Source organism: Aspergillus terreus, genomic scaffold (genome assembly GCF_000149615.1).
Source record: "Aspergillus terreus NIH2624 scaffold_6 genomic scaffold, whole genome shotgun sequence".
NCBI classification, from domain to species: domain Eukaryota; kingdom Fungi; phylum Ascomycota; class Eurotiomycetes; order Eurotiales; family Aspergillaceae; genus Aspergillus; species Aspergillus terreus.
The window spans coordinates 1,736,805-1,764,418 of NT_165929.1; the positions used below are offsets into that span (position 1 = coordinate 1,736,805).

General features: G+C 51.3%; 12 protein-coding genes across 12 annotated transcripts; 5 read left to right on the forward strand and 7 right to left on the reverse strand.

The window, feature by feature from the left end:
- Positions 1-499: 499 nt before the first annotated feature.
- On the reverse strand, positions 500-2,112 carry ATEG_04864 (class I SAM-dependent methyltransferase; the record flags this gene model as incomplete). The annotated part of the gene is made up of 9 exons (XM_001214042.1): positions 500-530; positions 593-675; positions 790-1,126; positions 1,183-1,392; positions 1,446-1,486; positions 1,558-1,624; positions 1,677-1,718; positions 1,935-1,981; positions 2,050-2,112. The coding sequence occupies 9 exons, from the start codon at positions 2,110-2,112 to the stop codon at positions 500-502; spliced, it is 921 nt and encodes a 306-aa protein (XP_001214042.1).
- A 905-nt stretch (positions 2,113-3,017) lies between these two features.
- On the reverse strand, positions 3,018-4,273 carry ATEG_04865 (FAD-dependent oxidoreductase; the record flags this gene model as incomplete). Its single annotated transcript, XM_001214043.1, has 3 exons — positions 3,018-3,297; positions 3,349-3,692; positions 3,743-4,273. The coding sequence occupies 3 exons, from the start codon at positions 4,271-4,273 to the stop codon at positions 3,018-3,020; spliced, it is 1,155 nt and encodes a 384-aa protein (XP_001214043.1).
- Positions 4,274-5,539: 1,266 nt separating this feature from the next.
- Positions 5,540-7,672, reverse strand: ATEG_04866 (uncharacterized protein; the record flags this gene model as incomplete). Its single annotated transcript, XM_001214044.1, has 1 exon — positions 5,540-7,672. One exon carries the CDS (start codon positions 7,670-7,672, stop codon positions 5,540-5,542), a length of 2,133 nt encoding a protein of 710 aa, XP_001214044.1.
- Positions 7,673-8,501: 829 nt separating this feature from the next.
- On the forward strand, positions 8,502-10,739 carry abp2 (putative ARS binding protein Abp2; the record flags this gene model as incomplete). Its single annotated transcript, XM_001214045.1, has 4 exons — positions 8,502-9,149; positions 9,208-10,477; positions 10,514-10,674; positions 10,713-10,739. The coding sequence occupies 4 exons, from the start codon at positions 8,502-8,504 to the stop codon at positions 10,737-10,739; spliced, it is 2,106 nt and encodes a 701-aa protein (XP_001214045.1).
- Positions 10,740-11,260: 521 nt separating this feature from the next.
- Positions 11,261-11,824, reverse strand: ATEG_04868 (uncharacterized protein; the record flags this gene model as incomplete). The annotated part of the gene is made up of 3 exons (XM_001214046.1): positions 11,261-11,293; positions 11,351-11,645; positions 11,817-11,824. 3 exons carry the CDS (start codon positions 11,822-11,824, stop codon positions 11,261-11,263), a joined length of 336 nt encoding a protein of 111 aa, XP_001214046.1.
- Positions 11,825-12,700: 876 nt separating this feature from the next.
- On the reverse strand, positions 12,701-13,147 carry ATEG_04869 (uncharacterized protein; the record flags this gene model as incomplete). Its single annotated transcript, XM_001214047.1, has 2 exons — positions 12,701-13,075; positions 13,145-13,147. The coding sequence occupies 2 exons, from the start codon at positions 13,145-13,147 to the stop codon at positions 12,701-12,703; spliced, it is 378 nt and encodes a 125-aa protein (XP_001214047.1).
- A 570-nt stretch (positions 13,148-13,717) lies between these two features.
- On the reverse strand, positions 13,718-14,498 carry ATEG_04870 (uncharacterized protein; the record flags this gene model as incomplete). The annotated part of the gene is made up of 2 exons (XM_001214048.1): positions 13,718-14,353; positions 14,406-14,498. The coding sequence occupies 2 exons, from the start codon at positions 14,496-14,498 to the stop codon at positions 13,718-13,720; spliced, it is 729 nt and encodes a 242-aa protein (XP_001214048.1).
- A 1,340-nt stretch (positions 14,499-15,838) lies between these two features.
- Positions 15,839-16,686, forward strand: ATEG_04871 (uncharacterized protein; the record flags this gene model as incomplete). Its single annotated transcript, XM_001214049.1, has 2 exons — positions 15,839-15,939; positions 16,104-16,686. The coding sequence occupies 2 exons, from the start codon at positions 15,839-15,841 to the stop codon at positions 16,684-16,686; spliced, it is 684 nt and encodes a 227-aa protein (XP_001214049.1).
- Positions 16,687-18,701: 2,015 nt separating this feature from the next.
- On the forward strand, positions 18,702-19,852 carry ATEG_04872 (ribosome biogenesis protein BRX1; the record flags this gene model as incomplete). Its single annotated transcript, XM_001214050.1, has 2 exons — positions 18,702-18,934; positions 19,003-19,852. The coding sequence occupies 2 exons, from the start codon at positions 18,702-18,704 to the stop codon at positions 19,850-19,852; spliced, it is 1,083 nt and encodes a 360-aa protein (XP_001214050.1).
- Positions 19,853-20,671: 819 nt separating this feature from the next.
- ATEG_04873 (F-box protein) lies at positions 20,672-21,754 on the forward strand (the record flags this gene model as incomplete). The annotated part of the gene is made up of 1 exon (XM_001214051.1): positions 20,672-21,754. The coding sequence occupies one exon, from the start codon at positions 20,672-20,674 to the stop codon at positions 21,752-21,754; it is 1,083 nt and encodes a 360-aa protein (XP_001214051.1).
- A 1,466-nt stretch (positions 21,755-23,220) lies between these two features.
- Positions 23,221-23,977, reverse strand: ATEG_04874 (Rab family GTPase; the record flags this gene model as incomplete). Its single annotated transcript, XM_001214052.1, has 4 exons — positions 23,221-23,348; positions 23,399-23,479; positions 23,532-23,906; positions 23,941-23,977. The coding sequence occupies 4 exons, from the start codon at positions 23,975-23,977 to the stop codon at positions 23,221-23,223; spliced, it is 621 nt and encodes a 206-aa protein (XP_001214052.1).
- A 738-nt stretch (positions 23,978-24,715) lies between these two features.
- ATEG_04875 (putative Chromo domain protein Chp1p) lies at positions 24,716-27,238 on the forward strand (the record flags this gene model as incomplete). The annotated part of the gene is made up of 3 exons (XM_001214053.1): positions 24,716-25,951; positions 26,024-26,875; positions 26,927-27,238. 3 exons carry the CDS (start codon positions 24,716-24,718, stop codon positions 27,236-27,238), a joined length of 2,400 nt encoding a protein of 799 aa, XP_001214053.1.
- Between the last annotated feature and the right edge of the window lie 376 nt (positions 27,239-27,614).

A 27,614-nucleotide genomic window follows, 5' to 3' on the forward strand; every position in this document is an offset into this window, starting at 1 on the left:
GATGGTTAGCCATGCTGACGGCTTATCCTGGAGGATGTTGACCACAGCAGAGACGGACGGTGGGCCCAGAACGAATTTCTCCCCACCCAGCGGAGCTCAAGATCATCCCGTCCAGTTCCCCAGTTACAGTTTCAACGGAACGGGTGGCTAGACGTGGAAAGGAGTAAGTTCATAATATTGAATTAGGCCATGCAAGAGATTGAGCATGCATGAACAAAGGCATTGTCGAGCAAAGTGGTATATACAAAACGAGCAACGATCCGCCCACCCTCGATAACGGTCTCCACCACCGGCCAGAAGTCTTCATCACTGGCCGCAAGTGACACTGCCGAGCTCAGACTAAACCCCCAACTTCCCGAGCTCCCCGACACTAACGCCGAACAGAGTTCAGCCATCCTGCTAGTTCCATGCATTCCGTTAGTCCAGTTGGTAATGCAAAGAACCGCCTGTCAAATGAAAACCCCTCGGTGGGTAGCAGGTCCCCGTATGGCGGACGCCACTAGTATGGTTTCTGGCCATACACTCCGACGCTGTTTGGCGGGATATTAGCAAGAGGGAGACAGTTATCGGAGGGTTACCAAAAAAGACTTACACCCGGAAATAGGCGTGGGTGTTGGGGTCCCGCAATCCCTTCCGCATCTTGGCCAAAAAGACTTGCACTTCTGTATAGGTCCACTAAATTAGGGAGAATAGTCAGTGTCATCTCCCACTAATCATGGGTGGAAATGGGTTCGGCAAAGCTGAGGAAGATAAGGATAAGAAGGGGAAAAGCAGAACCAGGGAACTTACGCCCATAACACGAGTCAGCAGCGCCATAGCCCATCCTTCAATGCCCTGTTCGCAATGCACCAAGTTCCACCGGCCTAGCTTCTTCAGCTTCTTATCCCGGCTCCACGGACCAATTGGCAGTTTGAACTGTTGTTCCGTCACATTCTGAAAGCCCGCGCTTTGCATGTAGCCCTTGGCCAGCTCGGCAATGCGGAAAGTCTTCCCAAACTTTTCGCCGGCTTCAATGAAGATCTTCGACCATTGCGCTAGGACGTGATCTTCAGTCACCGTGCCATCGTCCGATGTGAACTGGATGGACATCTCCAACTGATCGAACCAACCGCCGGGGCGCAGCGTTCTGGTTGGCGTGTCAGTGCGTGGCGTTCAGGGCACCATGAACCGATTGGAGCTTACCTCAATGCATTGCTGTAGAACGCGGGCCAATCCGCAATGGCCCCATACAGAGCACGCACGTGGACTAGGTCGAACTCATTGTCAGGGTAAACCCAGGGCTCTGTCGCATCGTCGATCTCAAATCGGAGATTGGGTGGGACAAAGCTAGGTTGGATGGGGGAAAGATCGGTGCCAATGACTTGAGCCGATGGGTATTCATCGGCAAAATCGCTGGTTTTGTTAATTCCGGCCAACATAACTGGGGTGGAAATGGATGTGCTTACATAGCCCAAATACCAGTGCCAGTGCCGACATCAAGGACATTCTGTAAGCGCATGGAAGATTAGCGCAAATTTGTGACAGGTAGGAACAGAGATGTGAAGCTCCAACACATACTTGGATGCTCTTGTTGATCGGCGCAAGGACCAAGCGGTTGTCGAGTAGCATGGTAAACATATGGTGACTGACGTCAGATTAGCTGGGAAAACACTCCGACCCGGTGGATCGAAACATACGCAATGTCCAGTTGCTCGTTCTGTATGTCGTCGTTTGGGCCCCTGGATATCTCCATCAGCGCACTACCCCTTCAGTCGTGTTGATGGAAAGCAGTACCAGTACGCGCCCTCCTTGTAGGCATGGTATCGTCGACCGTTCTCGAACCGATACGCTGTGATCATGGAGTTTAAGGAAGTGGTGTCGCTCGCACTGTGGCGATAGATTAGTTTTCGGGCAGTTCGTGAAAACGCGACAGCAAGTTGAGAGGCCCTGCTCACAAATCTTCCGCATAGTCCGAGGTTGGGTCATCGTCCACCTCGGTGGCCTGGTGAGGATTAATATCAGCGCGGCGAAAGAAATGCGAAAGAATTCCAGCAGCAAAGTGTGACCTACGTGGTCGTCATCTACTTCCATCGGAGGAGGCTGTGGAACGGGGTGGGAGGAAGACTCGGCCATGGTGGTTGCGTATGGATGTTGGGGATGAGAGGAAGGGAGCGATAAAGGGATGTGGAAGATGGTTGTTGATATTTAGGTCCCCGTCATCAAAATAGACTAATCGACGGTCCGGGCAGCAAGGAGAAAGTCTATCAACACAGTCCAGGAAAAGAGATCTGGGAGAAGCAGAACTGGATCGCAGTGGAACACATGGGTGGATGATGGGGAGATCATGCCGAGATGCGACTCAGTGGCGTGGTTTCCTGCCCCCGCCCTCATCCGGTCACTTCCTAGGGCATGGAAGCTAGGTAGTACTATTGGATTCTGCAGGGTACCGAATTCAGAGACCTGAGGTAGGGGCTACTACGGAGTACACCCTAGTTCAGTCAGTTACATTACAACCACGCTCGGGTGCCCCTTGGAAACTGGCATGTCACCCCCAAGAATCGTGTTGGAGGTATATCGAGTACATTAGCCTGTGGCCACTCTTCATAATTACTCGTTCACATCTTTCCAAGATTCTAGTTGGCCATCCATTCCCTTCTACCTACCGAACTAAGTACCTTCTATACCTCATACATCGACCAAAGGTCAACCACTGTAGGCAAACTCACCCGCGTTGGATTCACCTCCCTTACCTATCTGGCACTAGAACGTGCATAACTGGACCCATCCATTGTCCGATCGCCTGGAAAAAGACTTCCGTCTGGTGATGCCCCCACTTGTGCACACCGCATACTCTGTATGCCAATTTAAATCTGAATAATGTTTATATTTGGACTTGTTCACCACATCCTGTAAACTATGGAAAGTCTCCCTGATACCATTTTGAGGCTAATTTCAGACACATATGTAAAGCATGAGTTACTTCAAAGGACAAAATAAGGGTCATCAAGAGCCGAAATTCCCCCGTCGATCTGTGTCGTTTAACTGGGTTTTCCAGCCGATTTGAAAACATCGTCGCCACAGTCATAGACACCGTCAACGGGTGCATTTGTTGGGATGTATTCTCTCCCATTCAGGTAGCTATCCGCTACTGTTTGGAATTCCTCGTAAGCATGTTTTATACAGTCATGACGGAGGACCCAGGCTGGATGTGGGACGTGATTCGGCTTAGCCTCGGTTTGATCAGCGTCCCAATTTGCCCTGAACGATTTCTCCATCTCGTCAATAGCGGCATTCTGAACCACGGACACGCGCTTGTGCCTGTATAACAGGTTAGCAGTAGTCCGCCTCAAAGGGATTGATGGTACACACCGCAGTTCTTGCATAACCCGCAGGCCTAGGGGGATATTTTCTTTGCCACTGAGCTCGAGGCAGATAGCTAAGACCGCTGCGTCTTCAATGGCCTGGTTGGCCCCTTGACCGAGATTCGGGGGCATGGGATGAGCCGCATCTCCAATCACAATCATCCTCCCGCCCTTTGACACCCAGGTGGACAATGGGCGCCGTGATGTGAGTAAATGATTCCAGCAGCTTCCTGGCGGGGTCCTGGAAAGAACGGCAGTGGTTTTCTTGCCTATTGGCCAGTCTTTAATACATTCCGAAGCGCGGAGAGCATCTGCAGGCTGTAGCCAAGCTTCTGAAAGCCCTTCCACATCCTAAAGACCGTCAGACTCCGTTGCATGAGAACATATGATAGATGACTTACTCTGTGTGGTAATGCCCAAAACACATAATTACCCTTTCCCAGCGTTCCAATCATAAGAGAGGCATTCTTCCCAAAGTATACCTTACACGTGTCTCTTTCACCTACACCCTCGAGAATCCAGTTTGCGTCTGGCTGACCTGCAATGATATCTGCAGCGAAATGGGATCTGTAGATGGCAACTCCTGTTTCGTGGGGAACGGGTTCTTCTCCAGTGATAATATCTCTAGCTCTGCTGTGTATGCCATCAGCTGCAATCACGCAGTCAGCGGCGACTTTGTCCCCATTTTCCAGCAGGATTCCCGCCCCGTCCTCTGACTCCCAGTAGCCAGTGACCTTGACCCCAAACCTAAGATCAACGCCGCAATCCTTTGCGGTTTGATAGAGCAAATCAAGAAGCCCTGACCTCTGAACTGTGACAACGTCCCAATTCATACTTGAGGGGAATACCATCTTGCCCCTCAGCTCGCCGAAAGTATCGTGCAAGTCAATAGAATTGAGGACAGTCCGTATATTATCAAGGCTCTCCGCCATGGATTCATTCCACCGGGTTAACACATTCATACCGTTAGCACCGATGCCTATCAGGTCGCCTTTCGGTTGTCATTATAAACCCAAGCAATGTCCCTTATGGATTACCAACCGGCTTGATGAGGGCTGTCTTTTCTCTCAAATCCAATCACATTGTGACCCTTTCGGTGACATTCAACAGCTGCTGTAAGACCCGCGATGCCAAGTCCCACAATTATGACAGTTACCTGGCTGGAACCTGGGCATGAAGAGCTTTCTGCAGCCGTCGAATGTCGCGTCATATTGTTTTGCTTCGCGTTGATCTGGTTTGGGGGCAAGGATGTTGTTAGCCTGCAAGTAAAGAGCCTTAAAGTGGCCTTTTATATTCAAAGCAACACTCATAGAGATACAGTATCGCTATTGCATGTGCACAGGTAATATAGCCAGAAAGAAACAATGTTACTAGGCGTCGCAGCCTGAGGTAGTACAACTGATGTGTGTCTGCCCAAATGCACTATTCGATCGCTAGCCCAGAGGTCGATTTTCTATCAATCATGCTTCATTTTCAATATATTACGCTTCTAAAATCCTGAAAGATGTGTGCGTTACATAAAAACCTGCCACCTGGCACTTGATTTGTATCTATCCGACGCTTAGCCTTTTTTCTAGTATTGATTTACGCATCCTGATTATGGAGGTTTTGGCGCATATAGAGCCGGCAAATGGCATTCAGGATCATTAAGAACCATGTATGAGTTAGTCGATAGTGATATTTTACCAATAATTCTCCAACTTCTGCACACATGTACAACGCGACATACATATTGTGGGACTACAGATCGATCTGTTCTATTGACAGTTGCATATGCAACTGCAGAACGCCATGGTCATTGAGCCTATCATGGATGATCGCCCTACTCCTCCGATCAACAACTAAATACATTCATGCCCCGTTAGCAAGCCCCTTGTCTATTTATAGTCATCTAGAAAAGCAATTAATTAGTCCCCCGCAGACGATCCCGCTGCACCAAATCACCCATAGCAATCAATATAACAAATATAGAACAACAAACAACCTGGAACCCATGCCCATCCACCCATACACCGACCGTCCCGGAAATTTTAATCACAAACTCCAAATCCATACATGCATCAGGAATACAACTGACAGCAAAGCAAAGAAATCAGGACCAACAACAACAAATTCGAGCGAGGCAATTTGGCAATGGGAAGTGCCATCCAACGCCGGGGCCAAGGGGGCACGGCAGATGGCCAGAGACTCCTGCCAAGCTACCACGCATGACGTCCATCGCCAACATCCATATCCCGTCCGTCCCAATCCTCATCTCCGCTCAACTCATCGTCGAGAAAATCTTGTTCATTGAACTGGGTCTCCGTAGGCCGCTGATTATCGATCCGTACCATGACGACATCGCACATCCCCTGACGAGGAAGGGACTTGTCGTCCTCAACATCCGACACCGCTCGCCCCGACGGGCTGAAGTCCCCGTTATCTTCAATTTCGGAGAACTTTCTCTGCGCAATTCGGGCACTCTTCCGCTTGGAGGGCGTCGATGGCCCGCTGGCGGGAGCATCCAACTGGCTTTCCACATCATCCGCAGCGATTTCATGTTGATGTGTGATCACACCCTGGGCTGGGCGTGGAATCGTGTAAAGATTCGGGTCAGGAGGTGCACTTCGACGTAGGAAGACTCTCTCCAGCCGGCCTTGCCACTTTTCCCGGAAAGATGCGCGGTCGCGCCATCCAATCTTCAAAATCGCGTTGATCACAAGCCGGCGCAGGTTGCGTAATTCAGGTGCTGCGTCGATCAGAGAGGTAAAGAACACCTCCGCAGCGACACCATCCCACTTGCTCAGCTGGTGCATCTCAATGTCCTGGAGAGTAGTGGGCCAGGTCGGGACTTCCGATCGGCTGAGCAATTCTCTAAAATGTGGTTCAACGTCATGGTAACTAGATCGGTCGTACATGGAGATATCCACTTTGAACTTTTCAAGTTGCGGGCACGTCTGGGACAGGCCCACGATAAAGGAGAGGCTGAGATGTCGATTGTGGCATAGGGACAACTCGCGGAGGGTTTGGCCATGTGTTGAGAGGAATGCGCTCAAATTCAGGGTTGACACATTAGCACAGTTGTTGATGCTAAGAGAGGTGAGGCATGATGGTAGAATGGGGAGCAGATGCTCGTTCACAATTGAACACTCGAAAAATTCTAAGCGACGTAGTTCGGGGAGTTCCTTGAGTGCCGTAGCAAGAACTACCTCGGCCTCATCGTTAGCGTCAGGATCTTCTTTCTCAGAGACGTGCAACAACTTGAGCTCGCGCAGTCCACTGAATGCTGGCTCAAGGTGCTTAGCCATCATTAATGGAATTAAGGTCTCTGTTTCCAAGAAACGACTGTTCCAATCCCAGCTTCGGAGTCGGATCGAACTTTGGGAGATGGCGGAAAACAGAGCTTCCGGATAAGTCCATTTGGAATACGGTATCTGCCATGGGGGAAGTCCAGTGACATGGTCATCAGTATGATATAGCCGCAGCCTTTTCACTTGAGGTGTCTTTTCGACCAGTTTCGCAAGGTCAAAATACCCCAGCGTCGGCCCACTCTTATAGAGAAGCAACGGTTCAACATCGATGTCGAGCTCCCGAATCTTGTTGACGTAGTTCGTCGAAAGCGATTCCTGCGGCTTAGAGACCAAACTCAGCAGCCCATGCGATTTCGCATCCGGGATAAGTGGGGGGCAATTATACAGCGCAGCCAGCGCCGGTTCATGAAAAGCGCGGCATAGGAGTGAAACATTCACGAGCCATTGCACAGAGCTGTGCCTGGTTCCACCCTGTTCGTTTACCAGAGGATAGGAGGCACGGAGGAAGATGTCAAACAAGATGTGGTACGGAAGAGTCTGCCAGGGAGGTATCACACCCGAGCTAATGAACGGCAAACCATCCGCCTCTACCTTCCTTCTCTTGTTGAGCGGTCTTCCCAATTCCAAGCGCTTCTTGGTCGAAGATCTCTGGGTTCTCTTTGCTTGGGACCTAGTCCTGACCGTGCGCCTTCGTGGAGGTTTGGATGTTGTGTTACGACTGGTTGATTCGGGAGATGGATATTGAAACCGGGTTGGAGCTTCAGTCGGCACGATTGCGTCGGGATCCTCGCTCGCACTTGCATCACCGTCAAATTCCTCATCGCTTGATTCCTCGCGATATGAAACCGGCATGCGATGCGAATCACGCGGGCGTAAAGAGAGCGACAAGCGCCTGGCTTGTTCGTCGTCGGAGTCTAGCACCTCGCCACGGTCATCCGAACTGCTATCTTCATGGTAGGACTGAACTTGCGTGCGGCTCGAACGAACTGGGCGAGAGGCCCTGGAGGGACGACGTGGGGCGGAGCGTATTGATGAGGCCATTGTGGCGGAGGCGCTAGCTGCCCTAGGTCTGGAGAGCAGAGCGGATGGGAGGTAGATGGCTCATGGTCTGCAGATTGCGACCCGGGGAAGTCTGCGATGGATGAGACGGGGAAATTTGAGAAGTGAATCCAGATGGACGCCACAGACTGGAGAGGAAAAGTTGGTGAATGTGCGAAGAAGAGATCCTTCGAGCTGGAATGGTCGGAATGATGAAGTCACCGCGAAGATGGAAGGGGTTAAAAGGTTGGTTTATCGATAAGAAAGAGAATGAATGATTTGCAGCCTGATGGCCTCAGGCAGAAAATCCCCCGCCCCAAGGCCACGACGCTAGACCCAGACGGGCATCGACGAGCGTCCCGAAATAGAAACGGTCAGCTCCCGCTCATCATGGATCGCTTTTTCTTTTTAAACGCGCCGGCCAGCCGCCATCTCCTCTTCCTGTTCCTCTTCCCCTTCCCCTGGTGCGAAGATGGCGCTCGATCATTCTTCTTTCGACATCTGACCGCCATGCGCTTGTCCTGGTCGACTCTAAGCCTGCGAGCGGTCTCTCCTCTACTACGTGCTTCTATATCCTATAAATAATCACATGAACCCCATGCGCTCGATAGGGCTGGCCCCGTACCAACTCGAATCTACTTCCATTCATCTCCCCTGAACGGTCCAATCTATCCATACCTTTTGTTCTTTGATTATTTGGTCAGTCTTACGGATTCATTCATGTTACCCAGCCATCTGCTTGGCGCCGGTCAGATCAGTACTTCCGCCCTCCGCTTCAGGGGCATTGTTGCTTCCTCGGCTGCGCAGTCGCCCATTGTACTTATTTCCCACGATGGAGGGCTCGTTCTCCAATATCATGAATCAGCCAGATAGGAATGAATTAGGGGGTGCTCCTCTCGTCATTCAACAATATGCGCGATATCCCTCGACGTTGGAACCGGGACTACAAAGTGCCTCCTCATTAGGCAGCACGCACAGCCAAGTAGCAACATCCAAATCCCCTCCTCTGCATCGCAAAGCGACCCCTCGCAGCCTACAGGCCTCGCCGACGGGAATGCGGCCAGGGGTTCCTCACGCGGCTGTTAACCGCTCAGGTCCCTCCATGTCTCCCCCCGTCTTCGACCCTCTCCGCCATGGGCCGCCGAGAGATTCCATTGATCAGGCAGAGTCACGATCCCTCCCCTCGCGGGATATCACAGATGACACCATCGATGATGCTTATGTGATGTTCATTTTCTACTGTAACCCGAATGTTCCTCTCTCCGCGGATACGTCCGAGTTGCGCAAGACGTTCCGATGTCCTCCACGCAGCGATGGGAAGAGTTTCAGCATTTTCACATTGTGGGAACTGATTCGCAAACTTGATAGCAAGGAACTCAAGACATGGCACGCTCTGGCGATTGAATTGGGGGTCGAGCCGCCTGTGATAGAACAGAAGCAAAGCACACAGAAAGTCCAGCAATATGCGGTTCGGCTTAAGGTTCGTCGCATTCTTGTGCTCTTTCAAAGGAGGGAATGATTGTTCTAACGTGCAATAGCGTTGGCTGCGGGCAATGCATGTCGATGCATTCTTCGAATATTGTCTCGGTCACCCCCACCCATACTACACGCACCTGCCGCCTAGTAATGTCGTTGCGATGGACAGCCGAGATGGTGTGCCGTTGGAAGAGGATCTCGCTCTGCGGGCTCTTATGCCTCAATGGAAGCCAAAAAGAGGGAGAAAAAGAGCCGAGGAGCGAGAAATCGTCGGCGAACGTTCCGTGAAGCGGCCTCAACTCGACACTTCGGTCGGCGTCTTGCGTGGAGGCTCGTTTCCCACAAGTGCGGCAACCTTTCCGCAGAGTGCAATACCTTTCAGTGCTTTTCCGGAAGATATGGAGACAAATGATCCCTGGATCGCCCCCCAACCCTCGTTTTCAGCAGACGGATCAGGAACTCATCAGGGCCACGATCCCCGCTGGAGGCCTATTGAGCGCGCCCCATCCCCTGCAGCATACCCTCACTCAGCTATCATACCTAGAGGCCAACACCCTTCTGAAGTTTTCCTGCCGCCCACTGAGCCACGATCTGCTGTGACCCCATCTTCTGGGGAAAAAACACGGCCTAAAAGACGACATGGCCCGGCTGTATCGTCAGCCTGGCCTAGCACTAATACATCATCCAGTGGAAAGGCTAGAGGAAGACCCCCCAATAAAGGAACAGTCTCTGGTCCCTTCTCGACATTTCCGGTGAATCCCAACCGACCGGCGCCCGGTCAAATCCAGAACCCTGGAACCAGTCCATCCCCTGCTATCGTCGTCCAGCAGGATCCTAGCAATCGATTCTCACAAGCACAATATAACCAGTCACCCACTCCCCATCAAAGCGGAAGGCCGAACAAGCTTCAGCTACAGGTCCCACAGCACTCAGGTGCTCCCGTTCGCCTTGCGACACCACCAATGCTCATGGTGAATGGAGTAAACAATTCCTCCTTTTTGAAGGTTGAAGCAACACCCCAAAATGGTGCCGCGATTCCTTCGAATGATGCTACCGAGAGACCCGCTTCTAGGCACTTCAGTCAAACAAACTTTGCTGCCGACCAGACGCCCCAGGTGGCTCCTGACGATGTTATTCGCATACTCTCCAGTGAACTCGCCCGCGCAAAACTCACAGGTCGATCAGTGCCACTAGGTCCCGACGAAAGCCGAACGTTGGCAATATCGATAGTGCAAAATCTGATGGCCTCTTATTCGCAATCCTCTTCTGGCATCACGCCTCTGATGGCCGCTCTCCATCTTGGCCTGGGTCAGCACTTTGGCTATGCAGGTGGTACGGATAGGACTATCACTGTGGATGCTCATCCAGTGCCAATGGCGTCCACCGATATGTCTGGGAATTCAGGGGCCAATGGCTCTTCGACAAGCTATGCCTACACCGTGTCCCATGAGTACAGACATGGACTTTCGTTTTCGACAAAGATTACGTTTGGCGATATTGTGCTTGGAAGCGCGGACAGCAGCAGGCCTGTGAATAGTTCCAGGGCGACTGATGAGCTGGAGAACAGTACTGTCGAGGCAGACAATTCGACTGACGCGGAATTTGAGGTGGATACTGCAGATAGCTCTGTATCAGAGGCGACCTGGAAACAGCGTTACCTGAAATTGCGGGCCCAACTGCAGAAGAAGGAGCGCGCTTTGTCCCAGTATAAGCGCAAGATCTTGGAGTCCGTGATGGCGGATATATGAGGTTTTCCGAGCCCTTGAAAATTGGGGCCAAGCCCTTTTGATGTGTATATCAGTGTTTCATCCCGGAGATATCCCTATTGTTATCTATGTGGTTTGGCGAGTTTTATGTCTTGTATGGATTTGGTTCTGCTCACAGATACCCTCCGAGCGATATTGTTGTTGCTGTTAGATACGCGAGTTCATGACGTCTTGGACATCTGGAACGACGATGTTTATTACTTGCAAGATACCTCAGTTCCATGTGCCAAAAGTCCATCTCTGTCTATCATTGGCCGAATATGTCCGTTTCCGCAAGATCCCAATAGTCCGAAACAAGCCGTAGAGCATCAAAAAATCAAACCGCCCGCTCATTCCAAAAGCCAGACGACTACTCTTCCTCCTCGGTCTCTTCCTTGAAATCCTAGCCCATCATATTAGCATGCAAACCTACTCCTCAGGAACACGGGAGACCACAAACCTGCTCCTCTTCGTCGGGGACAGCAGCATCAGAAAGTTCACTGTCCTCCTCCTCCTCCTTCTTCGGTCCGAGCCTCTTCTTGACAAGATCTTCGGCGACAGCGACAGCGGCCTTCTTCATAACCTTCGCCTTCTTGCTGGGGGCCTGTTTAACGGTAGCCGCCTTGCGTTTCGCGCCGGCCACTTTCTTGCCGAGAGACGTGGCGGAGGTATCATTGTCCCCGGTCTTCTTGGTAGGAGACGCGCCGCCGGTGCTGGCCTCGTTGGACTTGACGAGTCTGGAGAATCGCTTCTGGCTAAGCAGTTGTCAGTAGGCTATCATGTGGGTAATTGGTGAGGAAGAAGGGGGTATCGACGTACGCGGCCGCGGGGGTGACGATGCTGCATTCCTTTGCGACTTCGGTGAAATCCACCTAGAGAGACGTTGGTATCTTTGACCATGACGGGGCTTGGGGGTGGTGACTCACCTTCCCATTGTTCGAGAAGCGAATGCAGGACAGCAGGAAGGCGACCTGCTCTTCAGCGGTGACCTTCGACATGGTTGGTTTTGTTGGTTTTGGGTTGTTTCGTGCGTGGGGCGTTGGTGGTCGTTGTTTCGGAGATGGGTGTGGATGAGGAGGTGATGTGTGAGTTGGGAAGGTAAGTCAGAAGTAGATGAAGGTAGTTCTTGAGACGGTTGTGTCAGGCGTGGACGGGGAGAGAGGGCAAAAGTAAAGTGAGCCTAGAGAGACGATATTGTGTGGAGAAACGAGAAGCTGGGGGGAATGTTAGGGTGAATGTTCTGTTCCTCTGGTTAGAGTACGTCTTAATGAATGTGATGGCTGTTCTGTTAACTGGTCCCTAAACAAACACAAGCCACTTCTATAGCAGTCTAGTGTGGGACGATCTTCGCTCCATTCATTCCTTGGAGAGCTACCTGCACTAAATAAGGCTGAAGCAAAGTGAATCTACTAAAAATCTTCATAACAGCAGAGCCATTAGAGTGTAGAAGCTGGCTTCGATTTGATATGCCTCAACCTACTGTTGCCATCTCTAGCTACAATCTTCCGTCTTGTCTTCATCCATTCAACCGCTGTTGACCAGAGAGACACATAGAGTCAGGCAATAGCCCTTCCAAATTCATGTAGGACAATGCGTCAAGTAACCCCCGATGCTGCAATCCCAGCCAAATAACAAGAAACCAAGTGCCCCATTTGTAAACACAGCAAAGGATTTGAGCATAGAGCATCGCCTAGGACAGAACATAACCATTAGATCCGTTCCCTGAACAGCTGAAGAGCGAAGCAACTCACAAAACTAGGAAACTACCGATCACGGTTGAAGCATCGTTTGGTTCGAAACCTTTCTCGCCTCATGCATCCTCAGCAGCAACATCAACGGCAGCCAAAAGAGCATCGTCGATTCCATCCTCCTGCTTTGGCTTGGGGCCTCTTTTCGCGCCTTTGCCAGCTCTAGCACCCTTGGCAGCAGAAGCAGGCTTAGAAGACCCCTTTGCACTCTGGGTGTTACCTCGCTTTCTTTTAGCCTTTGGTTCTTCCTCGACGGTGGCATCCGAAGAGCTATTGTTGTCCTTGTCTTCCTTTCCGGTAGCGGACTTGGCCACTGCGCCGGTCATCTTTCCTTCCAGGTTTTCAAAGCCGTACTTCTTGCGCAGAGCCCGGAGGCGGTTGTAGACGGAGGCGACGTTTGTATAGCCAAGGCTAGCCGCGACTGCAGGCAGGTCGACCTATTTCCTGTTAGTCACATTGGACAATATAACCGGATAGAGGTAGGCAGGTCGAGTTCGGGGGCGTACCATCCTCTCTTTATCCAAGTTCTTGAGACACTCAAATACGAATTTGACATCCACCGAGTTGAGCTCGGGCTCCTTGGTGCTGTCTTTCTCCTTCGAGGCCATTGTTGTGATTCCTGGACGATGAAGTGTCAATGGGTAGGCCTGGTGAGAGGGGGACTGATCAACAGAGAATGCTCAATTCTGTCTTGGAAAAGATATTGAGTGAGTCTGATCAGGGAGAGAAGGACATGGAGTACAGAAGGTGGAAGTCAGGAGTGGATATCGAGAGGAACAGGTTGTGAGGAAGAAGTGATGGGAAAAGCTTTCAGGTTGCCTGGAGTGGCTGGACTTTTCCGCAGAGATCCTTCAAAGCTCTGCAGTAAATTGACACTGAAGTGTTACGGTTGGGATTTTCTTCGGGGACAGGGACATGTGTGTATGCTCCGAACAGCTCCTATTGCATTTCAAGGTCTAGAATTTGCGGCGAAAATACAGGAAAAAACAGTAACGACAATTTGACATATGCACACTCATCACAAAACATTTGACACTATCCCATCACAGATAAAACCGCCTTTGTAGTAAGAATGACCCTCAGTGTATTCTATCCTCTTCATTGGGTGCGCTCGACACCACCGGCATTTCCTTCGAAGCCATATCGCTTTCCCCCATGCCAAATCCTGGATCGTGCGGCCGTTCAATCTTGATCAGGATGTCACTCATGCTATCATCCCCTTCCATCTCCGATTTCACAGGAGCCCAGATATGCTGAGTAGCCGGCGGGCGCTCGAATCCGATTACTGGACCAGGGAACGCAGGCGAAGGTGTATACATCGAGAGATCACCAGATGCATGGGAGAAGGGAGGGTACGGGGCCATGAATGGATGAGTAGAAGGACCGCTAGCTACCTGAGGTTGAGAGGAGACATGCGGGATATCAGCCAGGTTGAAGTTCTGGCAGTACGGGTCAATCTTGAGGTAGGGCTTCGGTTCGTGGGGTACCATTTGCGGCTCTTGCTTCACCATGGACTGAGACGGAGCTGGAACGGATCCTTTCTCCACGTCTGCCTTGCACGCGCCGGTTTTGGCTTTGCCGGGGGTCTTTTTGGGGCGAGAAGACCGCGGAGTGGAGGTGATGCCTTCCATTTGCTGTCGGAAGCGCGAGTATCGCATGCGAGCAGCATGGCCATTTGAGATCTCTAACTGGGATGCCACGAGATTCCAGTCGATCTATAGCAGTTGTAAGCGATGTTGTCAGTTCCTCGTGCTCGGTTTGACATACCGATTTCAGATCCAGCTGTTTGATGATCGTGTAGAGAAACTTGGCCGTTGGGCCATCAGTTGGCATAGCCTTGCTGCGCCGGACAGTTGACATGGTGAAGAACGCAACGGTTAGGAAAGACGTAAGGAAACAGTAGCTCAGTTTGGCACTTTGGGTATACTGGGTGCTTGGAAATGCAATGGATGGGGATGATGCACCAGCACGCACAGTACCGGAAATATATAACTTGTCTTCTGGCCGAACACATGATGGATGTGGCCTCATACAAGAGCGACAAACCGCCAATACAAAGAAGTAAGATACAGTTAGTAGACATCAACCAACAAAGCTATTTGCAGTCTTCATTGTTGTTCGACATGTAATTGGTTATGAGGTGGATGGCTTTTCGGCTTCTATCTGCATGTCTCAGCTGCCATCTCTGGAACTGAGGCATATCAAAGGACTGGCCCTCAATGAGGATGGACTGCTGGATGAACAACGCCTTGTCATGAATACAGGCTCTGGGCACGGCATTTGAATGCTTTTTGTCACAACTGTGTTGGGTGGAATATTTTGCAAAGTACCTGGGTAGGTAGTTATCAAGATGGTCACGTGGACTTCCTTGCCCTGACAACAATGAATATAGCCGGAGCTCTGAGCACACAACTTACTAGATAGGAGTTGACGTGTTGGTTATTTATCCTGAATTAAACATAAGCGGTAACAGAGAGCCGGAAGCGCTGGCGGATGGAGCTTCCGCGACTCTACTGGCTGCCCGCAAGCATCACAGCATGCGTTGGTACCAGACAAAAGGAATCATGCCAGCCATCTTTTTTCTTCCCGTCAAGCTCCTCGCTATCATCCGTCATTGGTGAGTCCAAACAATGGACATGTCATCAGATGCAGGCACCGTATCCCATTTCCGGGTGCCCTGATCAGGAGAACGCGGCAAACCTGAGAATATGACAGGTCCAGTTTGCATAGTCGCTAGCCCTGCTCGTGCTTCTACCCAAACCATGCCACAAGCGCACAAAGTTGGAGCCTCAAAATATTAGTCAATTGCAAAAGGATGGTGATAAACATACTGTCTAGGGACTTACTTGAACCTCCTCATAGCATTAAGTGGAATTGGTGCACGCAATGGATTTGCCCCGTGGCAAACATTCTAAGCATCATCCAGGATGGATCATGCAGGACCTCTCCAGAAACTGCTTCCGTCTTGCGATAAGTCTTAAGGTCTTGTTGATATTTCTTTTTCTGTGCCCCCGTGATTCTCCACCTGGTTCTGGCGTTTCGAGTAGCGCGTCTGTACGCGTCTGGACAGCAAACATTGCGCGTCAAGGTCTGGTATAAGTATTTCCTTGTGAGTAGGAGCTTTTCTCGAAAATCTTCTCCTGTGAGCATTCCTTCCGGTTCCTATCCTTTCAAATTTGCTGGCAATCTTGATCGCTGCCATGGGAAAGTCTATCAAGGTTCAGAAAAAGCCCCGATCTACAGTCAAAGACAAGCCTAGAAAGAGGCAAGACACTCCCGACTGGGATGATGGGCATGACAAGTATATGCTCTTGAACGTATTCCATTTACTTAATGTTGGAAAGCCGAATTTCAGACAGCTCTCCGAAGCGATGGGTAAACGGGCGTATTCTGAGCATCATCTAAGGTCCTCTTCCTCCAATACACCATTAAAGGCCACTGCTAATGCTATTCCAATGGAAATAGAAACCGGTTTAGGGAGCTCCGGACATCGCGGGCAGAGATCAAAAAGTACCGCGAGAGAATTGAATCACTCTTTATGAGCGACGAGGATTCCGAATCCGACGACGACTTCCGCAATGTCCACTCCGAAGTTCACGTCGTCATTGGCGATGGCGTAGAGAGCGAACAGCCATCACCCGGGTCCGATGCTACATTTGAAAGCCCCGGAACAGATTCTGGATACAGCCCGACGTCAAGTGCAAGTTCTGTTACTGCATCGCCGACTCCTTGCCAACGCCGTTCTGGCACCAGAAGGGTTCTCCCTAGCCGAGAGGCGCAGTCGCCGAGGCACGAAAGTTATACAACGGGGTCCAGGCCTCGTGCTGACTTGTATCGCCCGGCGAATCACTCGAGGCGAGCTCGTTCTCTCACTACTCCCGGGCTCCCTGCAGATGCTCCGCGACAGCCAGCGGCCCATAGGCGAGAGAGGAGTAGGAGAAGACCCGAGTCTACTCGGAACTCGGGACACAAGGTCAACATCACATCTTCTCTGAATGTCAACACTACAAGACGCGATGACCGTCGCAACTCCAGTCGTCGGGGCTAGTCCACATTCTTGCCTAGACTGGCATTCTGCTCAATGATCTCTCCATTGCGTTGTCTCCTGCTTGTCGCCTTTCTATTTCTGTCGTTGTTTCTTATCGTTTGTTCCGGTTGGCTTGAGAGTGTATTTGGGGCAAAAAAGACTTGGATATGCCTTGGTGAGCTTCCATTGTGAAAAGTGGACAAAAGTTAGATACCTCAGATGTATGATTTGGATACTTGTTTGTACTTATCTTCTGCTGAATCTATTTTCTATTGTTTCTCTTGCCATCTCCTTCTGCGGGTCATGATCACGTGGACATTTGATTCTCTTCGGCGAGCGGAGGGAAGATCCCCCGCACATACTACAACGCTCTGCCGTCTTTGTTGCTTCACTCTGTAGACCCTGCTGGACAGGCAAATCTCGCATACAATGGCCTTGGTCGCGATTGGCGCTTGCTACGTCGATACTATTTTGACGTTGGTCGACACTCCTTTCGAATGTAAATCTCAAAGCTCAAAAGCTCATTCCCACCTCCAGAACACCCCACTATCCGGGCGAAGATGAGAAACTACGCGCCTCTAGTATCTCGCGTCGGCGGGGAGGCAACTGTCCCAATACGCTGGAGGTTCTTCAGCAATTGACCGGCCAAGGACACTCCGGGGCCAAACTGCCCATCCATCTTGTGTCCGTCTTGCCCCAACGGCAATCTATCGCCTCCCAACAGATCCAAGCGGCGTTTGAGCCCCGCGTCGATGTCAGCCATTGTATCTATCGACAGGAATTTGAGGAGCCTGCATCCAGCTACATTATCAAGAGCCAGTCGTCTGGGAGCAGGACAATCGTCAACTACAATGAGCTGCCTGAGATGACGGTCGAAGAGTTCACGCGCATTGCGGATGACCTGGGTCCTAAAGCTAATTGGTTCCATTTTGAGGTGTGTAATATCAGTTATCATGCACATCCAGTAAAGCTCTGATGCTTACTTTACTCTGTTCAGGGCCGGATCCCAGATGTGATCCTATCATGCATCCGGTACCTTCGACAGAAGTTTCCCACGGTGCGAGTTAGCGTTGAGGTGGAGAAGCCCTGGAAGACCGGGCCTGCAGGAGCTTGCTACAGAGGCAGATGCTGTGTTTTACTCAAAGAGCTGGGCTCAGGTATTGATTGCGCTTATAGTCGTCTTCGACATTTCCAGGTTTGATGATTGGTCGCTAATTCATTTCAGGGAAACGGATATCAGTCAGCCCAGGAGTGCCTCCAGAAGCAGTCCTCATTGACCCGTAATGCGTGAGTTCTACAACCATGATTGTATCCTGCACCGACTGATGTACAACGCAGGTCGTTATTGCTCTGTACATGGGGACAAGATGGAGCTGTGGCCCTAGAACCCAAAACAGGAAACCTCATCCATCGCCCAGCATATACAGCCAATAATTTCAAAGTCATCGAGTAAGTGACGTCTTTTCAGAAATGAAGGACATTGCTGATACCGTTACAGTCCTATCGGTGCAGGAGATACTTTCATAGCTGGAATGCTGTATGCAATGCTATGCCAAGGAGACAAGTGGGACGTTTCGGAGAAGCTGGGCTTTGCGAACCGCGTTGCCGGAATGAAGGTAGCACAAGAGGGCTTTTCTGGACTGAGCAAGGCTTTGAATTCGTATCCTTAATTGACAAAGTCTCAGTCAATTGAACGAATTGATCTCCACAGCCGTAGTCTTGTAAATACTAGTCCCAATTCCCAGACGATCGAGCCCATTTCTTCGATAATGGATGCGTGGTTCTAATTTTAGTAGGAGATCCCTATATTTTATATTATTCTTAAAATTTGATTCAATATGCATAAGTTATTCTGTAGTATGGTTCCAAATGCATTTCCGTTTGGGGAAATGTGCACGTGACATCTTATCAAGGAAAGCGGTGGGGGCAAGAAAATATTCTGCCCGCAACTTTTTTGATTTTCGCTGAAGCTTTTCGCTGCGGAGAACACAGCATCGCATTTTTCCCAACGAAACTGCCATACTCTACAATTTACCATGGCGGCCGTGTACAAGACACTCTCTAAGAAACAGGCGAGGAGGCTCGCAAAGGAGCAGGAGGAAGAGGAGGAGGATATCGAAATGGGCGACTTTCTCGGCGGCGCCGACGATTCAAGCGACAGCGAGGAAGAGGAGGAAGAGTCCGTTGAATCCGCCAAGAAGCAGCTTGCCGCTGGTCTCATGCCTAAGACTCGGGTTCTTATGCTTACTTCCAGAGGAGTGACATACCGGTAAGTTCGCATCCATGGCATGCGACTTGGTGAAGATGAAGCAAATAACTGACCATCTTGACTTCTAGCCATCGACACCTTCTGGCTGACTTGACGTCTCTGCTTCCTCACACCCACAAAGAAAGCAAGCTCGACACCAAGAAGAAGACTGCTGGATACAACCTGCTTCTCAACTCCCTCGCCGATCTCCACTCGTGCAACGTGATTTTCTTCCTCGAGGCCCGCAAACGCGGTCAAGATTTGTACCTCTGGCTCTCCCGGCCGCCCAACGGCCCGACGATCAAGTTCCACGTCAACAACCTGCACACGATGAGCGAATTGAATGCTGGCTTCAGCGGTAACTGCCTGAAGGGCGGTCGTGGTATTGTGGTTTTCGATCGCTCGTTCGACGAACAGGGACCCGAGATGAGCAAGCCCGGCAACGAATACAGAGGCCTGATTCGGGAGATGCTTCGCGGTGTGTTCTGCGTTCCCAAGCGCGGTGTCAAGGGAATGAAGCCCTTCGTCGATCGCATCATCGGCATCTTCGGCGTGGACGGAAAGATCTGGATCCGCGTCTACGAAGTCAGAGAATCGGAGCCTGGCGCCAAGAAGACCACGAACGAGGACGGAGAGGAAACCGTCAAGCCGGCCCCGAGGGGCGGTCCGCCGGAGATTTCTCTGGTTGAGATCGGACCCCGCTTCGTGTTGACGCCGATTGTCATTCTGGAGGGCAGCTTTGGCGGCCCGGTTATCTACGAGAACAAGGAGTATGTGAGCCCGAACCAGGTTCGCAGCGAGATCCGGTTGAGCAAGGCTGCGCGCTACGCTAAGCGCAGAGATGTTCAGACCGACCGCCTCACGAAACGGTCGGCGTTGGAAATGGGTCACGGCGAGCGCAAGCCCAGTGCTTTGGACAACAAGCAGATCTTCGGTTGATCTGCATTGCCTTATGTTCGTTTCCTTGCTGCGTTCTGTATGGGGTCTTATAGACTTGATATCCTGAGGGGATGTACATGTGATTGATAAGGGGTACATTGTCATGGTCTCTTTATGGCGTCTGGTGTGCAATAATATGAAAAGTTTCTTTATCTCGGACTAATAAACCCTGAGCAAGACGTTCTCTGTTCTATCTCTTTGCCCTGACCGGTGTTGGTAGGCTGAAATCACTACATACTGAGCAAAAACCCACAACCCGCGAGATCTCAACTTGACTCTCCGTTGCGGGGCCAAAGGACGTCCCCAAGTCTGTACTTCAACATTGAGGACTCTAGGAAGAGCTGAATCATGTTACACGGTCCCTGGGAAGTCGGATCAAGCTGGCTGAAGTAACTTAGACCTGGGCGGAGATTAGATAAGCACTCTATATAAGACCGAACCCATCGGCGCGTCCAAGACACATCTCTCCAGCAACAACTATGGCATCGCCTTCGTCATCCAGCCCGCTGCGGCTCTTTGTGACTGACACCTGCTGCATCATGTTGCTCAACATCTCTGAGATCTGTTTGGTTGTGAAATCCCCCAAGGGAGGGGTCTCGACTTAAGTCCTCAAGTGACCGCGACAGCACCCTTGACTCAAGTTCGGCGGTGCTGTACTCCGATAATCCTATCCACCACATAGGCACGCATATCGAATTGTGCTATTTGACCGTTTCGCTTCTACACGCATCTAGAAACCATCGATAAGTTAATTTGATGCATGTTACGCGTGGTCGCACCATGATATCTTCTGCTAACAGCCGCCCTAGATCTCGAAACATGTTCAAACTCCTGCCTACGGAGCTTCTGCTCCACATATTTCGCTCGTGCGACTCGATAACCGACATCATAAGCTTGACCTCCACCTGTCGCCGACTCCGCCATGTCTTCAATCAGTCGAACAAACTGCAAATTCTGCTGGACATCGCCGAACACGAGTTCGGACCTCTGGACGACATCATCCAGATCGTGACGCAGAACTCAAGTCAACCGGCCCATCAGATCCGCACAGCCCCCATAACCGTCGCATTGTTCAAACAACTCGCGCAGATCGGCCGCGTGGCCCACAAGTGGGAGGCGATCTACCCGGTCAAGAAATGGAAGATGGACTACGAAAACCGGCGGTCATTGACGTCCGACGAGAGGTATCGTCTCCGACGCGCGCTGTACCGCTTGTGGCTGTATCACCGCGCGTTCCACGTGCGTCTCTACGATCGCTTCTCCCGCAACCTCCTCCATGTCATCACGGAGCGTGCGCGCCTCCTTCACAACTGGTCGACCGCGGAGCTGGCTGAGATCGAGGACCTGCGTCTGGTGATCTGCGACGTGGTGCAGAACCACATCTGTCCCAGCAATGGCACCATCCAGCGCAAGTTCCGTAAACGTTATCCGGAGAGTAACCACCAGCTGACGTTCAACATCCACCTCAACTACCCGGTCGATAGTGCTCCTACGAGTGCCTACGGGTTCCTGGGAAACACCACCACACCCTCAGTCGACCAGTATTTCCACACGGCACACCCGACCGGTTCTGTAGAGTCGCAGGCGAAATACAGATCCCGGTTCCGGAACGACTTCTTCCATGACCCCGGCTTTGAGGGCTGGGGCGACGAGATCCCGCATTATTACGTCGTGCAAGATATGATGAAGCTCGACCCGGGCCAGATCCTGTGGCTGCGTGAACATGCGCCCCTGAAGGAGCAGGTCGAGGCTTTTGTGCGTTCGCTGGGAGACTGGTTCCGGGACAATGGCGAGACGTTTGGGGAGACGTTTGAATGGGTGATGAAGGAGAGGGGGGACGATGTTGCTGAGGTGAGAATGGCCATTGCGGACCGCGAATTAGGGATCGTGTGCGAGGAGTAGTTAGATACTTCTCGGAGTCAATGTCAGTTGTCGGTGTGTTCTGCGATAGGAGCTACCTACCACTTTTGTACGGAATAAGGAGTACGGAGTATGGGCTTCAAGAAGCTGGTGGATCACCGTCCTTGGAAATGGGTTCTGGAATGTCGGTTAAAGAAATTAAAGACCCTCATTAACCCCCTGATCATCCCGTCTAACCCGCACCAACCGACCCGTTACTGGGCCTCTTACGTACGAAGTACATACGGAGTAGACCGTAGGTAGGTATCCTACTTCTGAAAGTCGCAAGTCCATGTTTTGCAACAGAAACCAACCACGACATACAGAACACCTGGAAGGAAACAAAGGGCAGTCTTCTGACAAGGCTTTGTTCCTTGAAAACTCCGAGGTCCCTAACCTAGCAGGTACTTAGGCAGTGGAGCCAACATGGAATTGCATTGCGTTGTTGTGGGCTGCCTCAAGGCCGGGGACTTTGTGGCCTTATGGTTGGCTGGGCTAGAATGCTAAGAAACTGACACTATCCTCGGAAATCTTTAGCGCCAGCAGCCTATCCCCGAGATAGACAAGTTTGCTTCCCTCCAGGCACCCACACATCGCATGTGCTTGTCGGAGCGTGTTCACCGCTCTCTGGTAATTTCCATCTACACGCCAATCTCCGCTGACGCTTGATCCTTGCTCAAGGCCAGGTGGGCGGTGGTTCTCAAGATAGAACCTCGAAAATAGTGATCATCTACGGAGTATCCATGGACCAATGATGGAGCGGCTGGAAATAGTGAAGAGTGTCCACGAGATCTCCTAACTAATAAGGATGGATAACCTTGCATACTTCAGATCACATCACGTATACTATCTACGGCATCCCTTGGGTCGATGGTGGAGGTTGGAACCAGCTGAACTGCAAGGAGGCCTCTTTTCCTTGTGATCTATCCATCCTCAGAACGGCACTTCTCTGGGCAACAGACGGATACATTTGTGCGCATGCATATACTGTACTGCTCTTGATCAAAGAAACCACAGCCAATAATAATCCCGTACAACCCACGTAGCCACTATATTAGACGCCGCTGATGACAACTCAAAGTCAGGAACCAAATCAAGACTGGAGAGAAACATGGAGGGTTGGACACGTTGTACCAAGCAATCAAAACGAAAGGGAAATGGAAAAAAAAAGATGTCAATTTCATAAGTTAGGGTGATGAACACAAATAACATGGAGGAAAGGGAGAAGTAAAAAAAAAAGAAATCAAAGCAAGCTGACGACGCGGAATGCTATCGCTGTCCAACTAGCATCACCGCGTCATCCCAAAGTCCCTGGATGCCGTTCCCGACAACGTCCCTGTTGTGTACCATCTCCTTGGAGGCTAAGTAACAGACAGAAAGAAAACAAGGCCATTTCAATTATCACATCACAAAAATAAAATCGTTGCGGTTGGCGTGTCGTCCCCGAAGGCGGCAGGGATTTGTTTTTTCTAGCAGCATCCCTGCTTCGATTCGGAATCCGGCGTTTGGGACACGTCTATCACGGGGCGACGGTCACCCAGGGGAGCCTGGCTGTCACCGCTGTCGAGGGCCTTGCTGGAGACAATGCGGTAGATTTCTGAGGTCGTGTGAGCTATGAAGAGGGAACGAGAAGGGAAGGAGGCGAACCTGTGAGGATGTTCTGGAACGCAAGCTCGACGTTGCTTGCATCAAGGGCGGAAGTCTCGATGAAGGAGAGGTTGTTCTCGCCTGTGCGATGTTAGCATCAGCCCGTTAACTGCTCCCTCACACATCCACGTACTGGCAAACTGCTTAGCCTCCTCTGTGGGCACCGCGCGCAGGTGTCTCAAATCGCTCTTGTTTCCGACAAGCATGATGACGATGTTGGAGTCAGCATGGTCCCGGAGTTCCTTCAGCCACCGGTTGACGTTGTCGTAGGTCTGATGCTTGCTGATGTCGTAGACGAGGAGGGCGCCGACGGCACCACGGTAGTAAGCGGAGGTGATCGCACGGTAACGTTCCTGACCAGCCGTATCCCAGATCTGAGCCTTGATAGTCTTCGAATCTACCTGAATGGAGCGGGTAGCGAATTCGACACCGATGGTGGACTTGGAATCCAAGTTGAACTCGTTACGCGTGAAACGGCTCAAAAGGTTGGACTTTCCGACACCAGAGTCTCCAATAAGCACCACTGTTGCACCACAATCCACCGTCGGTTAGTTGAGGCTTTCGAATGGAGTGAAACATGGCAGGAAAGGGATGGCTTCGCAGTGTCGGCGCGGGGAAGTGGCAACTTTACCCTTGAAGAGAAACTGCGGGAATAATGCGGTCAGTAGGCAACTAACAAAGGGAAACGAGGACACTCACATCATACTCGTCGTTAGCCATGGCGGAAAATGGTCACCGAGGTCAATCGGCTGGTCTGAGATAGGCGAGGTTGGGAGGAAAATCGGGGTGGGAATCAAGGAGGTTGAGTTGGAGGAAGTAGGTCCAGGCAGAACAGAGCGGACACCAGCGTGTACACTACTGGGAAGGAGGGGAGCGGCGGGTCAGTCGACTGAAAGCAAAACAAGGAGGGTCAGAAGAGGGAAGAAGAAAGGGGCGGAGGAACAATGACAGCTGTCAGTGGGAGGGAAAAAAGACTGGAGTACTCACAGATAGGTCAGGGGGGAAGAAGAGGATTGTTTAAGGGGAGAGAAAGAAAGATAGGAGGTCATCCAGACGCCTACTGAGATGATTCCCGTTCTCGTTCGCAGTGCCGAGCGCTGTGCCGCCCGTTTGGGGTTAGCGCCCGCTTGCACGTGATACCTGCTTGTTTCGATAGTCATCTCCTGCCTCTTCGTTCGCGAGAATTTCACGCCCAGATTCCTGAGGGAAACGGCCGATAGTCTGGAGGATTTACCTCTTTCCTGACAAGTTGACACGTGGCTTGGCCCATGATCTGCATGGTCAAGGCGTGTTCGGTCCAGGCCCAATGCGTTCATCATGGCCCAAGCGGACAGTGATGACAGTATATCCGTGACCTCCACCGTATTGAGTGAGGAACAGTCCGAGTACGAGGTGGACACCATTCTCGCTGAGGACAACTCCGGAGATGAGACCTACTATCTCGTCAAGTGGCTTGGGTATCCCGAAGAGAGGTGTACATGGGAACCTGCCGACTCTTTCTCCACTGAGGAGACATTAAGAGACTGGGCAGCAAAGAAAAGATCTATCGCCGACGGGAAACTCACGCCATTCGATACAGATGCGTGGCAAGCCAGGGTCGAGGCGTTGGAAGCCCAGAAACAGGAAAGAAAGCGCCGAAGACAGGCCAAAAGGAGGCGACTAGGTCTGCTAAATGCTGGCATCGCACCTGTGGGCGCGACCCCGATCTCTGGAGCTTCCAAAGTGAATGCCTTGAGCACTAAGGTGAATACAGAAGCGGGAACTTCTAACAAAAGGACTGCGCCAGAGTCCCCGGTTCATGGTCGCGAACGTGAACAGAAACGCGTTAGCATTTCTATCCCCTCAAGACCGCGCCCGAAGCCTCCTCCAGTCCTCTTTGGCAGTAGTAAATCACGGCCTGCCCCAGGCCCTGCTCGGGCTCAGAGACCTCATAATCCTGACTCCTTCAAGAGATTCAATCTGTCTACTCAAAGGAGATACGAAAAGGCCAAGAAAGATGAACCCCCACCAAATACCGGCCAACTCGAAATGTTTCGACCATCAGAGTTCCCCGCCAGGTCCGGCGCCAATTTGGCTGCGCTAGGTAGTCGCGGCTTGCGCAGGCCTGAAGGCTCTGCAGCTCAAGGTTCACCCCGAGCCCCGACAGTGGATACGCAAGCTGGTTTGCCTATGCGATCTACCGAGACCTTTCACAACGACAGCCCAACGTCTCAGTCCCCGTCTTCCAGGGCCCCAGCTTTGTCGAACCCCCTTAACCCCGACTCCAGAACAAGTACTCGCAAACCGGACACACAGCGGGACGTTCCAAGAAGGAGGCCTGGCCCTTACGCGAAACGAATACACCGACAACCAGACGTATGGTGGAATCCCGGGGAGGCCTTTGTCTTCCTCTACTACGGGCCAAACAGAGAAGAAATCGGAGCAGCGAGGTTATGTGGGCTCAATAGGCTCACCTTAGACAGACTTGTCAAGTCTAAGAGGCTGACGCGCCAACTCAACATCTGGTTCCAGCATCTCTCCACCCTGGCAGATTATCAAATACAATGCGATAGTGTGAGTTGGGCACTTCCATGCATCTGAGGATAATTATCAATATTTCACTGATACTGATAGCCGACCGAATAGTCTAGAAACGATGTGATCTGTAACGGCTGGGTCGAGGGGTTTGACCACACCGAGCCCAGTATTTATAGATTCGCCAAAGAACTTATGCAGAAAAACCTTGTGGCGATAGCCTGTCCGGATAACCCATCCCATGATGCATATCTTCTCTATCCACCGGAGACTCGTGACTTCGGATTTTTGGGGCGTCACGCCAAAGAGCCACCAGACTTCTCTCTTCGCATTGCTGTGAAAAGGTCTACAGATTTTTTCCAGCAACCACCTCTTCCGGCCGAAGCTCCCAGAGCTCCCTCAATGATTCAAACTGCTCCATCGGACAAACTTTCCCATTCATCAAACAGACCGGAACCGCCTCGGAGACAGCTCAGTGATGACGTCCATTTCAACACGGCTCCTTCAAACAACGCCATCCAGCCATCGCGGTCGGACCGACAAGGCCTAGCGGAACAACAGCCAAAAACCATGCGCTCAAACTCCCCGGTGACTTCAGCAGAATACGACATATCACCGGGTGGAGAGCGCATGGATATTAGCGATGACGATGAACAGTCATTAGCAGTATCTAACAAGCCCGTTATGCCTCCTTCTAATGCTCCAGAGAATGCGCGAGAGGTCGCGAACGAAATGTTTCTGCAAATGTTCGGAGTAACCTTCGAGATGCTCGCAACCGTAGATGGAAACCCGAAATCGCCATACTCGGATTGTTTTTACATAATGCTTCCCAGAGATCCTTCAGCAGCGAAAGAATGGGAGATACTCCGAGGATTTCTTAAGGCAAACGGGGCACTCGTATATTCCAATATTATTGATGACGATTGGGACAAGTTTCTGCGCATCTCACCTGGGGTTATCTTGGTGAGCCTACCCCAGGGATCCCTTGAAAAACATGCTAACTTTCTGCAACAGGTTCACGATAGCCACATGTGTCAATTTTCTGAACCATGGTTCAAAGAGTTGACTCGCAGATCGTCTTGGAGGTATTCCTTGTCCAATACGCCGGGACAGGCAAACTTCCAGCGTCTATTTCCAATGGGTGGTGTCATTCTGATAACAGAAGATTTTATGATTCGCCGCCCAGAGGGGATTCTCATCTTCCTTGACTATTTTTACTGCATGTATTTCAAGGGCCGATATCCTGGTACTTGGAAAGTCATGTTCCGGCCCGATGTACTGAACTGGCTGATGACCTTATACGAGAAGGACAAAGGTCCGGTGTAAGTCTTTGCCAGCACCTTGCACACTTTCCGACAGCCGCAAACACCAGAATTAACAATATTTTTAGATGGCTAGCGCTTTATTGGGCAATCATGCGTCTCAACAAGTCCACAAGCACCGACCTTCCAGACGGTATCAGTAACTCGTTGTCCGAGAGTGCTGTCATCTCCCCTCGCTCAATCCCCCATTATGGCTTTAGAACCGAAGAGCACAACCCAGATATCCCCAAGGTCCTATCACAGGAGCAGAGGAATGCCGACCACCTGGTCGAGCTTTTCGCTGGGTGGGCTCTTCTTAACTGTCACCGCTTCAGGAAATTCTATGTGCTCACGCACGTGCCGCCACTCGAGAGGTGGAATTCATGGTGCCACATCGGTCC